We start from the raw sequence: 13,514 nt of genomic DNA, 5'->3' as shown, positions 1-13,514 counted from the left end.
ATATACCCAGTGTGTCTAAATCAGGTAGCAGTGCTGTCCTTGACCGTCCTTCTCCGTGTCGAATGAAGTGGGGTTCCTTAGTAAGGCCAGGACAAAATTAGTCCAGCATTCTCTGCTAAATAAAGGCAAATAAATGCTTTTGAAATCAGTTCTGAAAAGGGTCCCTGTGGCTTCCCCTTTGACAAGAGATCCATTGCAGTCTGGCCTCCGGCACCTTTTTGTGGGACTGACGCAGACAGGAATAGCAGAAGCTCTCCCTGTAATGAGCTCCAGTCAATACAAACACTGTCAGTGAGGAGGGAGACGGGCTCCGTCTCCACTCTGTCCGCCGCGGAACGCCAACCAGCCGCTACATTAAGTCTGCGCAGCACTCTGTCACACTCCATTACGGCAGGTCACTCCCCGCTCTGCACCAGCCAGAGACGCCGTCTGCATTGCATACAACGAGCAGACACACACAGGCACACGCACACACACACAAACACTCAGACACACCCACACACACACGCACACGTGCATATAAACACACACGTACATGCTTAAACGCAGACACACACACACACACACGTATGCACACGCACACATGCGTACATAAACTCACACACGCATAAACACATGCGCACACACACATCCACGCAAACACATACTGGCAATATTACAATGACACACAAGTGAACCTTACTATACATAAACACAGTATGTACACACACGTGTGCATTCACTAGGGGCAGCAGAACTGATTTGAGAGCCTTAAAGTCATCATCATTTCATTTTCCCTTGTGTTTGGTTTAGTAAGATATACAGAGGGATATCTGCACTGGTTTAACTTGTGTAGTCAGTATTCATGTCTCAGAGGACTGCCAATGCGACTGTTAGAGTGTCTTTGTTTGCTCTCTTCTCCGGTAGGATAATAAAGACTTGGAGCTGGATATCATTCCAGCCAGTTTGACTGACCCAGAGGTGAAACTGCGTGACCCCAACCACGAGGTCAACGAAGAGAAGAGGAAATCTGCCCGGAAGAAAGAGTGAGTGAGACGTACTCCACATGTAGAGGATCCCAGATCCCGGAGGATCCCAGAGGATTCAGCAGATCCATCAAACATTATGGTTCTAGAATGTGTTTTCCACTGACCACATCTGCAGATCTGCAATATGGACTGGTCTGCTATAAGAGAATGTAGATATCCTATGTAGGTCTTTATGTATGTATGCACAGTATGCGTTTACCCTCTGTATGAATTATCCACAATTATATTTAAATTTGATGCGTAATGAGGTGAAACTTAATACAAGTGGTCACTTCTGGGTGTTTGAACAAACCATTCAGGCCTTAAACGCAGAACCTTATCCCGTGTTGTAGTCTTCTGTCATAAAATGTTCGTAGCTGCTATTGGTGTATTTTTGCATTGATCCAGGTTCATAATGGCTGAACTCCTTCAGACTGAAAAGGCCTATGTCAGGGACCTGCAGGAATGCCTGGAGGTGAGCTCGCACTTGTTACTTCCATCGTGTCAGAGGTGCTGTCCTCGTTGTAATTCATTATGAAAGCTTGGGGAGCGGGGGTGTAAATGAGATTTCCTCTCTGTAATCGATCACAAAAGCTTTCTGAGAAGAAGACGTTCATGAGCCGGCGGTCAATAGTCGGCATTGACTCGAGGTGCGCCCGGGAGAGAACGGCTCTGGCGCGTAGAGGTGCACGATGGGAAGGCTGAATTGTTGTCTTGCCCCCGCCTCCAGACCTACCTGTGGGAGATGACGAGCGGGGTGGAGGAGATCCCGTCGGGGATCGTCAACAAAGAGCACATCATCTTCGGGAACATCCAGGAGATTTACGATTTTCATAATAAGTAAGTGTCTTATCGATTCGTCATCAGTGACGGAGATGCAACTCATTTCTCTGCAGAAGCCATTAGACGTGCAGGTCATCAATAGTATGAGGGATAAATTGACGCCCGCTGTTCAGAGAGATCCCAGTAAATCAATCCTGTCCGTTATCGTCATGGTAACACCTCCTATTCTGAGCACCCTATGTCACCGACACTGTAATTTGTTTAAATTATGTTATCGCTTAACTCTAAGCCGTTTGACCGTTTCCTTTGATGGGATTATTTATGTGTTAAACGTTGTCTATGTGCGTGACAGTAATTCAATTACTTGTGTTCCTTCTGCCAGCGTTTTCCTCAAAGAGTTGGTGAATTACGAACAGCTTCCAGAGGACGTGGGGCACTGTTTTGTCACATGGGTAAGCTCTTCGCTTCCTGCTGATCCTGTTCCTGTTCCTTTCGCTCTTCTTAGCTTCTGTGCTAACCGCCCCAGGGCAGAGTCCTTATTAAATCCCTACACATGGACGCAGCCTAATGCTATATTTTTAGAAGCTTTGTATCTTGGGAGATGTAAATAAATTATGGGCGGAATTGTCCTTATAAAATGTTAGAAAGCATAGCTGTAGGCTTATTAGTGAAGTTATAGTTAGCAAGCGTAACTGGTGATCAGTGTGTCCCCTTCATAAACCCAGCTGAAAATTCCAGCTAAAACCAACTGGGATTATAAACTGGTTTAAAATGGTTTACGCGGTGTTTTTGACACTTCTAGCTGGTCTGTGGCTGGTCAAAGCCGGTCTTTAGCTACACAAAGCTACTCAAAGCTGGTTTCTACCGGGAAGAGTAAGCTGGTGGTCAAACTGGTGGACTAGCTGACTAGCTGGTGATGTGTCGAAAGCACAGCTTAATCGAGCCTGACCGGCTTCGGCTGGCTTGAGATGGAATTCTCAGCAGGGAAGGTACTTAACTCAAATTGTTTCAGAAAATGCGCAGTATAAATGTGCTTTTTACATTACATTCATTTGGCAGAGGCTTTTATTCAGAGCGATGTACAAAGCGGGAGGCTTGAGTGCATTGGCTTGATTAATATGAACAAATAGTGCCAGACCTGGCTGACAACATTCACAGACCAGGGACTGTAGATGCGAAATGGCTAAAACACTAGCGCAAATTAACTGTACTAACCAAGAAGGAAAATGAAAATGCCGGTTCTGAAGGCATATCAATTACTTCCATTAGAGGCCTTTAGAAGGAAAACATGAGACTATCAGGATATAACCTGAATACCATATAAATACCAAAACCTGACTTGGTGCAAAAGTTGATTCAAAGAAAATATTTGCAGATCACCCAAGATTAGGGCATTTGCTGTTAAATTAATACTGTACTGCTGTTCCAGAGATGGTTGGCCTTTTCTGAAGACATTCTAAAGCAGGACAGCTGATGTGTGTGCGTGTGTGTGCGTATGTGTGTGTGTGTGTGTTTGTATGCGTATGTGTGTGTGTGTGTGTGTATATGTGTGTGTATGCATATGTGTGTGTATGTGTATGTGTGTGTATATGCGTATGTGTGTGTGTGTGTGTGTGTGTGTGTGTGTGTATGTGTTGTTTTCCATTGCTTTTGCAGGCTGATAAATTCCAGATGTATGTCACATACTGTACAAACAAACCGGATTCAAGCCAGCTGATCTTGGAGCACGCTGGAAGCTTTTTTGATGTAAGTTTATCCCTGGTACTCTCTTTCGTACAGACAAATGAGAGTTTTATATTGAAATGCTGACTTTCCCAAAATATTTTTCTTCTTTTCCTGGTTATTGATCATCTTTTTATATGCTTCTTACATTTTATTGAACACAAAGGAAGATGGCAGTACACCTTAATGGCATGTAGATGGCAATATAGAGCTACATCTAATCTGAATGCAACTGAATTGAAACAATAAAATCCTCTATTGTGTGTCCTTGTATCTTTGGTGTACTTTAATGTATGTTTTGCTGTTTATGAATCACATAAGAACATGAATTGTATGAATCATGTGAATTTCTCTGCTTGTAGGAAATTCAGCAAAGACACGGCATGGCCAATTCAATCTCATCCTACCTTATTAAGCCAGTGCAGAGGATCACAAAGTACCAGCTCCTGCTTAAGGTACAGAAGAGGAAGAATAGAAGGGATTCTTGCCCATGGCTCCCACTCTCTTTCAGGAATGGACCCTGCCTTGTTCTCTTTATCTCTCTTTTACTCTGGCTTTGTTGTTTGTTATTTTTCTCACACTTTCTCTCGTATATACTCTCTCTTTCTTTCTCTCTCTCCCCCTCCCTCCCTCCCTCTCTCTCTCTCTCCCTCACACACAAACACACACTCACACACATATGCACAAATACGCACACGCACACACACACACACGCGCGCACACTCTTCTCTTGATTGACTGTAATTAAATTTTAATGACATATTTTTCACATATTACATTTACTTCATAGCACAAATCAACAGTGTGGTTTTAAATAATTATAATTAAAAATATACTTGACCAGACTGAAATCTTCTCTATCACTAATGAATCCTCATTTTGCTTCATTTCAATCCAAAGTCCATTTGCATGGTATAGTGCTTCACAATCTTTAATCACAGCAGCTTCTATTATTACACTGGATAGCTGATTTTTACATCGACAAATGCATCGCAAAGCATTTCAAATGTACAGGAATTATGCTTTGTCTCTTCAGGGGGTAGTCGGTGCATCTCAATAACAGATTGCATTGTATTCAGATGTAATGAAGAAGACTTTCATTTGAGCTTTCACTTTCCAATGCAAAAAAATAAAAAATACTTGGCCAAGATGCTGTATTAAGAGCTTATGCTGATTGCATTGTATTCAGATGTAAGGAGAAGTCTTTTGACTTATGAGCAGAGACTAATTAAGAATGCAAAAATACACTTGTGGACTAACAGCGTCAGATTGCATTGTTTTCAAATGTAATAACTAAGACTTTTGGATTTCGGACAGTAGTTAGGAACACAAACGCGCTGGTTGTGCGCTAAGAGCAGCAGCGCTGTAGAAAGGGGGTTAGACCCCACGTCCTGCTGACGGTGGGGCGCTCGTCTCTGTTTCGGACAGGAGCTGCTGACCTGCTGCGAGGAGGGCAAGGGCGAGATTAAGGACGGGCTGGAGGTCATGCTCAGCGTCCCGAAGAGAGCCAATGATGCCATGCATGTCAGCATGCTGGAGGGTAAGAGGGGTCCCCCCCCCAGGGCCTTCCAAAAGACAAAGACTGCGCAAACTCATAACAGCACACTCCAGCTCTTTTCAGTTCATTCTAATGCGGTTTAAGAGTTAAAGGTCTTGTTGGCCATAGAAGCTCTTTATTGAAGTTTTGGTATGTATGTCCTTATGACATGGGCTAAAAAAGATCCATGTTATAATGAAATGCATGTTTAACCATATATCTGTTAAATGGTCTATCTGTATACATATTTATTACATTATGACTTGGACTAACAGTACTTTGCAGATTGCCTTCCTCATTGATTGGAGTGTGAAAGATTAGCTGGTGTGCTTTAGAAGGAATGATACTTGATAAGTAATTTCATTAGAGATTGTTAAATAATCTCTCACAGGTACAATAACCCCAGTCCCTTATCCTGGGACAAAATTCATATTTAGGCATATTGAGGCTAAAATTAATTTCCCTTTACTTCAGACCTTGAGTGATGCAGCTTACGGTTTTGTTTGTTTGGGTCCATTTATTTGAGGGAATGAGACCTTAGAGGGACTTCAGAAGGTCTTGAATTGGTGGTCCAGGTTAAGCACGTGAGCTTCACAGATGGACAGCCCTCATACTGTGCTCTCGCTGCCTGTCTCCGTGTTTCATTGTGAGCACCTTCTCCCCCAGGCTTTGATGAGAACCTGGACGTCCAGGGAGAGCTGATCCTCCAGGACACGTTCCAGGTGTGGGATCCCAAGTCCCTGATCCGGAAAGGGCGGGACCGCCACCTCTTCCTCTTCGAGATCTCCCTGGTGTTCAGCAAGGAGATCAAGGACTCGGCGGGCCGCACCAAATACGTCTACAAGAACAAGCTCCAGGTACGGGGGAGCGCTTCTTCTGTCCTCAATATGGCTGCAGCACAGCGTTACTGCTTCAGGGAGGCGATGATACAGGAAGTGCGAAATAGAAGCCCTTCCTGTGAGGATAGAAATGGGATTGTTACAGAACCAAAATAGAACGCTAACAGGTTATGTCCGCAGCCAAATTTAAAAAAAACAAAGGAGGGAAATAAGTTAAGGGCCCACTGGCAGCCTGATGAGGTCCAATTCAGATGTGGCACTCATTCTGGCACAGAGATTTGGCTGGTTTGTGACTGTCGTCTTGTTAAAGTCCACCTGTTGCATTCTGGGATTCTGGGGGAATGTGCAGGTGGAGTTTGGAGCCCTCGCACCCCCGTGCATCCAACCCACCTGAGCACGAAGTGGGGGTGAAGAGTGACACTGTGTCCTGCATTGTGTGGGTGAAAATATTAACAAGCTTCTTTTGGCAGTGATCACAGTGCTCAAGACACACAAGTGCCCAGTAACAGCTGTGAACGCTGGCCTCAAGGGACAACTATTAGGAGTGGACTTCAAATAGTTAATATGAACACCAACTAAAACTTACAGAGGCTTGAGTAATGATGATACGTGTGTGTGTGTGTGTGTGTGCGCGTGCGTGTGTGTGCACACTTGTGCCTGTGTGTGTGTGTGTGTCTGTGTGCATGTGTGTGCATGCATGCATGTGTGTGTACGTATGTGTGTGTGTGTGTGTGCGTGCGTGTGTGTGTCTCTGTCTCTGTGTGTGTCTCAGGCATCAGAGCTGGGTGTGACGGAGCACATAGAAGGGGACCCCTGTAAGTTTGCCCTCTGGGCGGGAAGGACTCCCTCCTCTGACAACAAGACCGTTCTGAAGGTACGTCCCCAGATGTCCTGCCATTTCCTGTGTGCCAGTGCTGTGCCGTGTGACAGGAAGTGGGTCTGGGGCTGCGGTGTTGTGATTGTCAGACACGCCTCAGACCTTTCCTTCCCCTGGTCACCAGCGTAAGCTATCCGTGTGTGATCCCTGCTTCTCTGTGATGATCGCCCTCTGCAGCTGAGATAGCAAGCTTGATTAGGGCCTGCTCTGACTGACTCTGCAAGTGACCAGACTGGAGGGCCCCATTTGGGCTAACACCACCCAGCTAACACAGAATGTTCTCACAATGTTACTGCCGTGCAGTGGCAATGTTGTAACTTTGACAGAACATTCCAGTGACATTGTGAGAACATTCTGTGTTAGCTGGGCTGTCCAGTCCTTGTCAAATACATAATGGAAATACTTGGAAACAGACGCACACGTGTGTGTGCCTGCAAGTGTGTAAATACTTTGGGTCTAGTGCAGGAAACTTTGGGTATAGGGCTTTGGGTTTAGTGCAGGAAATGGCACTTAAAACCTTCTTTGTGTTTGAAGGGGCTTTTAGGGTTGAAGGTTTTCAGTCCAAAAACTGTTCCCTTCGCCTCAAATCAAGCTGACAGCGGTCCTCTTAATGTGTGAACAAACATATGTAGACCTCATGTTAGCGTGTCGTAAGTACTGCAGCCCCTCCATACAGCACACTATCTGAGAATTTTCTAGAATACTGTACTCAATATGAAGAGGTTTGAATGATTTTATCTTTTGTAGAGATGATAATTATATTCATATTAGTCTTCCTACTGTTTTTGAGATATTCCCAAATATCCAACACTCAGCAGAACCTCTATCCAGAAATGTCCATCCAGGAAGATGACAAATGCAGTATGGATTTTCGTCCTGTAATCCATTGTAATCTGTAGGCATCGAATATCGAAGTGAAGCAGGAGTGGATCAAGAACATCCGTGAGGTGATCCAGGAGAGGATTATTCACCTGAAGGGGGCGCTGAAGGAGCCCATCCACATGCCCAAAACTCCAGCAAAGCAGCGCAACAACAGCAAGAGGTCAGCCATCCCAGCTAGAACATGCATTTCATTATAATGTTTTTATGGAGCTATGCTGGTAGCTCATGTACTGATCTCAGCTGTTGTGTTTTGGCCTTAGGCAAGGTAACTTGAATTGCTTCAGTAAATATCTTGGCGCATAAATTGAGAGTGCATAGAAATGTAAACCATGTAAGTTGCTAGGATCAATCAAATAAACAGTCTAATGTATTGAATATCTATATCACGTGGACAATTATGCCTATTTTAACCCTTTGAAGAGTAGTTTAAAAAAAAAAAAAATGTTTTTTCAGAATTCTTAGTCAGTGTTCTAGAACTCCATTGCTTTCAGTTACCAGTTGCAATTGTTACAGCATCATTAGTATGTTCAGTTCAGAACATTCTAATCACGTATTTGTGATTTTACACCTTAAAGGGTTAATAGGAGACCAGTGCTGATTTGCCTCAATAAATATAGCTTGTTTTGTAGAGAAATGAAAAGCCTGCATTTTGACAGTTTGGGGCCTTTTTTTTAGATTCCTTGTACAAACCCCTAAACTGACCGTTAGTAACATGGTGTGTATCTCTGAAGGGACACTGGAGAAGACGCAGACAGTCAGGGTGATGGCAGCAGCCAACCGGACACCATTTCAATCGCCTCCAGAACCTCCCAAAACACGGTGGACAGTGATAAGGTAGGAATGCCGGTTTCCTCTGGTCTGCGAGCGCATCTTCCATCATTGTGGCACTTTCTGGAAAAACAAACACGGGCATAATAGTTTGAGGTTCCTTGTGGAAATCATTTGCTGTTCATTAGTTTGTCAGTGGCTTGCAGAAGTGATTTGTGTGTGTCGGTGCGTTACTGATTTGAACTTCCACTGTTCTTAGTTCTGGACTATTAGTCTTTCTGTGCCACAGCAATGAAATAGCAATCATTCTAGCTGTGACACTAATGCATATAAATGTTGTTTTGGCATGAAGTTTGTTTTAAAAGTATTTTTAAGTTTAAGTACATTTCTGTCGTATCTTAATTCCAAATAATAACATGCAATTAAAAGTGGCAGATTATGTATCTCTGTATGTACACTCAACACATTATTTCATGCTGTTTAGTCTGGCAGTGGCTCCGCCTTCTTTTGACCAGGTGATCCTCCTTGGTCAGGTGACTCCTCCCCAATCGGGGTTTCCCTCACCTGCCCTTTGTTTAGCGCAGGGGCTCTGCAGCTCCAGTGTGGCATGTGATCTCTGCATATAAAGAGCTATGTGAAACCATGAAAGGCCTGCTCAGGCTCTGTGCAGGACTTTGCCCTCATAGGACGTACGAGAGGCCCCATGAAGTCAAAGTAAGAGCCGTTTTGACCACCACTCTCCACAGCGTGGCCGCTAGGCTCACAAAGCCGCGTCACCCGCGTTAGCCGTCGCGTGGCTCGGCTTGTGTCGCGCTGAAAGTATTTCGGGAGTTTAAACGGTTTGCTGGTCGCAAACGGTTCTGTTTGGGAGGGGCTCGTGTTTGGCTTGTCTCTGGGATGGCTCTCCTCCCGCCGACTCCCTCCCTGGTAGAGCCGGAACCAGCTGCTGGATATCCTCAATGGCGAGCGCTTTGTTGTCCTGGCGACCGGCCAGCCTTGTGCGGTCGGGCCTTGATGTCGGGGGCCCCTCCCTGCTATACGAGCGCTGGTTCCAATCGCGCGGGGGGAGAGCCGGGGCTCCAGTGACGCGGACCGGCTCGTCTGCTTCGCTCTCCGAGTCGCCCACGTGCCGCTCCAGCGCTAAACATCGCTAGCGTGGCAAGGGCATTGAGCAGCGTGTCTGGAGGATGTGACCGGACCTGGTTCAGTCTGATAGACCTGGCTGCTCTGAAGGAGCTGAAGTACTTTATAGACCCGCGTGCTCTCAGGGCGGAAAGCTGGCTTCCTCTCTCGCGTTTCGTTAAAGCAGGGCCCTGATTTATTTAATTTTATAGTTTTTTTTTTTTTTTTTTTTCTTTTTGGAAAGCAGGCTGTTTTTAATATTACTGTTTGTTTATAGCTTGCTGAAACTTTTTTTTCCCCTTCTTGTTAAAGGATTAGTAAATGAGGCCAACAGTATTATTCCTTGTAGAGTGTAGACAAGGGTGTATGCTCTCTCATTCAGCCTCTCCAGAGACATAAATGCCCCTAATTCTGTCCCTGGGTAGCTGCTTCTGCTAATGGGTGAAACCTACTTTGACTTTGTTGATTTTAGTGGAATTTTCATAGATTGAACTAATCTGGTTTATAATGTGAATAACATACATGTGTGCATGCTGTTCTCTAGATTCAGTATTTTTATACATAATGTGGGATTGTTAATTATTCTGTTTTGAGCCTTTTTTATTGATACTGTTAAGCGTGCAGTTAAACTTAAGCAATTATTTTAATTTCTTAAAGTTTAAATACAGGACCAAAAGCAGAAAAGAATAGCCCACAATATCTTCTCTCATATTCAACATAAAATGGCAAAAATGAACTTTCCAAAGCAAACGTGTCTTATTTGACCCTTACTGAATGAACACCGTGTGTTCTCCCTTCTGAAAACACTCTTCAAGCAGTCACCTCATCCTTGAGCAATAAACAAGCCCTGCTTTTGTCTTGTAAAATGACTCATTGTTTTGGCTCCGGGAAGCCTTCGGAAAACCTCCTTGCCCCTATTTTTTGAGTCCTAGTAGACAGTTTTCCATTCTATGGTTCTCCACCCAGCTGCGGTTTTCCCTCTTCTGCCTCTACAGGAGGGTTATATCCAGGGATACACGAGCCCTGTGCTGTGCTCTGTCGTGCCCTTTGCTGCTGCCTCCAGGTCTTATTATACATTGTTGATGACTGGAATGAGTGCAGTCTGGAGAACGGTTTCAGCGGTGGAACTTCCTGTCTCCAAGTCCCGCCCACTCTGTCTCTGGGGGAAGCAATCACAACAATACTGACCGCAGTTCTGAGTGCTGTGAAAATTCTTATTTTGGACATTAAAAGAAACCAATGACACGTTGAACAGGATGTACAGTACACATGTTTAATGACAAAAGCAGGCCATTCCACCAATCTAGGCTTGTTATTGTGATATACACCAGGAGTCCTCAGACTTGGTCCTGGGGCCCCCCTGTGTATTCTGGTGTTTGTTACAGCCAATCTGCTGATTAGTTAGAATCGCTTGAAAGCATGTTTATGCTCTTCCATAAAATTTTCCGTAAGTGTATTAACACAGAGCGAGTTTGACTTTTTGCCATGTGCTTCGCGTTTGATCTCCACACACAGCTTAGTTTAAGTGACCAGGTGTCCCCACGCTACTGTCAGTTGAAATGACTTTACTGATTTCATCTGGCTGCCTGAAATTGAATCAGTTAGAAATCATTATATCTTTCCAAATGAATACTTTTGAATACTTATGAATACATAGTCTATTCTAAATGGCATACATGGCTATTTCTGTCCTACAGTGGCCTTGGGCGGATCAGTCATCTCTCAGCAGACATTAGAACTCCATAATCAAGTGCAGTTAACAACTTGTTACAATTCAGGCTTGAAACAGAGTGCTGAATTTTTTTGTGTTGAAACAAAAACCTGCATTCATTGCCAGGGCCTAGAAAGTAACCCTGTGGAGGAAAAGAAATGTTGGTGTGACCTTTATGATGAGGTATTTTCTGCCAATGTCCTCTTGTTCTGCTGAACTCAAATCCAAACGTGTTTCTCCTTTTGTTGAGACTTGGGTTTCTCATACCCAGGTCCTGGAAGGCTGCTGGGTCTGTAGGTTATTGTGGTTGTTTTTCAGTCACTAGCCAATTAAGGCCTTGGAAGCAAGGTGTGTTTCAGCCTTTCAGCCAATCGTTTACTTGCATAATCATAGAAGTGCTGAAACCTATTGAATACCAGCAGACACTGCAGCACTGGACTCTGACACCCCTGTGGAGGCTAAAGAGATCTGGCGTGTTTGTGTTGCCCAGACTCGCCTGAAATGCGAGCGGACTTTGGTGACCAGGTTACTGCTCACTGAAGGCAGCTGAGGACAATTTCCTGCCTTGGACTGTATAATCAGCCAGCTTCAGGACGTTGGTGGTGCTAGTGTACCATTGAGAAGAGTTATGTCATCTCAGTGGTGTCACCAAGTTTCTGAATCATATTCTGAACCAATGAATGTATCAAGTTATGAACAGCGCCAGATAAAATTCATAACAACTCAAATGCATATATAGTAGTCTATGTTGTATCTTTTCATCACATTTTTGACAGCAATTCAAACATACTTATCATTTAGAATTTAAAATATTTTACTTGTTGCTAACATATTAATCATTTAGTGTAGTATTTCTTATTATGGGCTGCTTGAAATTTTCAAATGTACAACCGTACTCTTTCACGCACCAGCAATTGAAGATTCTTCAATACGCAACACGTGTGTCTAACCGTCTGTAGGTTGCTATGGTCTATTATGGGAACTGAGCCAAGAGCTTGTGTGTCCTCCTCTTAGTGCAGAGCCCAGAACTGGGCAGAGAAATGTGGTTTGATGAAGGCATAGCATGGCATTAATACTGCTTACTTTGATTTATGCTCAGTATTTTTCCCAATATATGCAGCATCTGGCTTTCTTTATATTTTTCATCATCCTATTATCCGTTTGTAACCGCTTTGGCGAGATGCCTAGAACCAGCCAGACTTTGAACAGAACAGACTCTGCTTTCATACCAAAGTCTGTTCTGTAGCGCACACCTTCTTGTAGTACCACTAGAAAATAAGTTTGTTTATTGTACGAATTTATCGAAATTATTACTGCTACTGTGTAGCTTCACATTGCAGTTTTTTATTTTACTTTTGAATTGTCTGGCAGCTTATGTTTACGGTGGAGACATCTTGAAGGTCTGTTTTTTTTAAACAATTTCATGAATGTAATGCTATCATACTGCATTTGCTTTTTGTGATCATGTAGAAGTTGAGATGATGCTTATGATGATTAATACATATGCATATGTCCACCTCTCCTCTTTCCCCTCGAGTACATAATTCCGTTCATTACACAGGGTAGTTTTCCCCCACGGGACCGATTCTTTGTTCTCCCGCCAGTGACTAATTGCGTTTCTTCATTACAGTGGAGAGGGTAACACTGAGGCGTTTAGCGCTGCTCTGGAGAGTTGCTCAATGCACCAGTGTGTTCTTCTGCGGCTTTCCTCGCATAATGAACCTATTCTGCGAGCATCACTGCGGCGTCTGTACTGTAAGTCACAAGACTGTCCTCTTACACAGGACAGGACTGCTGAGCCGCAGGCTCTCTTTCTCTTTCTCTATCTTTCTCTCCTTTCTTGCCCTCTCTTGCATATCATCTTGTGCGCCGTCTTACTCGTGCTCTTTATCACTTCCTCTTCCTCTCTTTCTTGCTCATGTTTTTTTGTTCACATGCTGTGTCTCGCTCCCACGTGCCCTCACACACACTCGTGCTCTCTCTGCCTTGCACTCACATACACACAGACACACACCCTCTCTTGCTCTGTCCTTTTCTTTCGCTCTCTCTCATGCACGCACACACACATGCACACACACGCAGACATATACACACACCCCCCTCTCTTGCTCTGTCCTTTTCTCTCGCTCACTCTCTCTCGCACTCACACACACACACACACATGTACACACACACCCCCTCTCTTGCTCTGTCCTGTACTCTCTCTCACTCTCTCTTGCACTCATACACACACACACGCGTGCACACACACACACACGTAGACACC

The 13,514-nt window shown here is 44.2% G+C and overlaps 1 protein-coding gene across 6 annotated transcripts in view; it reads left to right on the top strand.

The window, feature by feature from the left end:
- The window catches only part of kalrna (kalirin RhoGEF kinase a), a 164,394-nt gene that overhangs the window by 105,479 nt on the left and 45,401 nt on the right, over positions 1–13,514 (top strand). For 5 of the 6 annotated variants that reach the window (XM_035393034.1, XM_035393036.1, XM_035393035.1 and 2 more), the window contains 11 exons: positions 907–1,025; positions 1,416–1,482; positions 1,738–1,847; positions 2,173–2,242; positions 3,447–3,536; positions 3,875–3,967; positions 4,941–5,052; positions 5,716–5,906; positions 6,661–6,762; positions 7,665–7,807; positions 8,379–8,481. In XM_035393034.1, coding sequence (XP_035248925.1) covers positions 907–1,025; positions 1,416–1,482; positions 1,738–1,847; positions 2,173–2,242; positions 3,447–3,536; positions 3,875–3,967; positions 4,941–5,052; positions 5,716–5,906; positions 6,661–6,762; positions 7,665–7,807; positions 8,379–8,481 — 1,200 coding nt within the window. Of the gene's footprint in view, positions 1–906; positions 1,026–1,415; positions 1,483–1,737; positions 1,848–2,172; positions 2,243–3,446; positions 3,537–3,874; positions 3,968–4,940; positions 5,053–5,715; positions 5,907–6,660; positions 6,763–7,664; positions 7,808–8,378; positions 8,482–9,022; positions 9,130–13,514 lie in introns of those variants that run through there. The other variant, XM_035393040.1, reaches the window with a different exon arrangement.

This window comes from Anguilla anguilla, chromosome 15, assembly GCF_013347855.1.
Source record: "Anguilla anguilla isolate fAngAng1 chromosome 15, fAngAng1.pri, whole genome shotgun sequence".
In the NCBI taxonomy this organism is placed as follows: domain Eukaryota; kingdom Metazoa; phylum Chordata; class Actinopteri; order Anguilliformes; family Anguillidae; genus Anguilla; species Anguilla anguilla.
The sequence above is the reverse complement of the archived record's forward strand: the minus strand, read 5'-3'. Positions and strand labels throughout refer to the sequence as shown.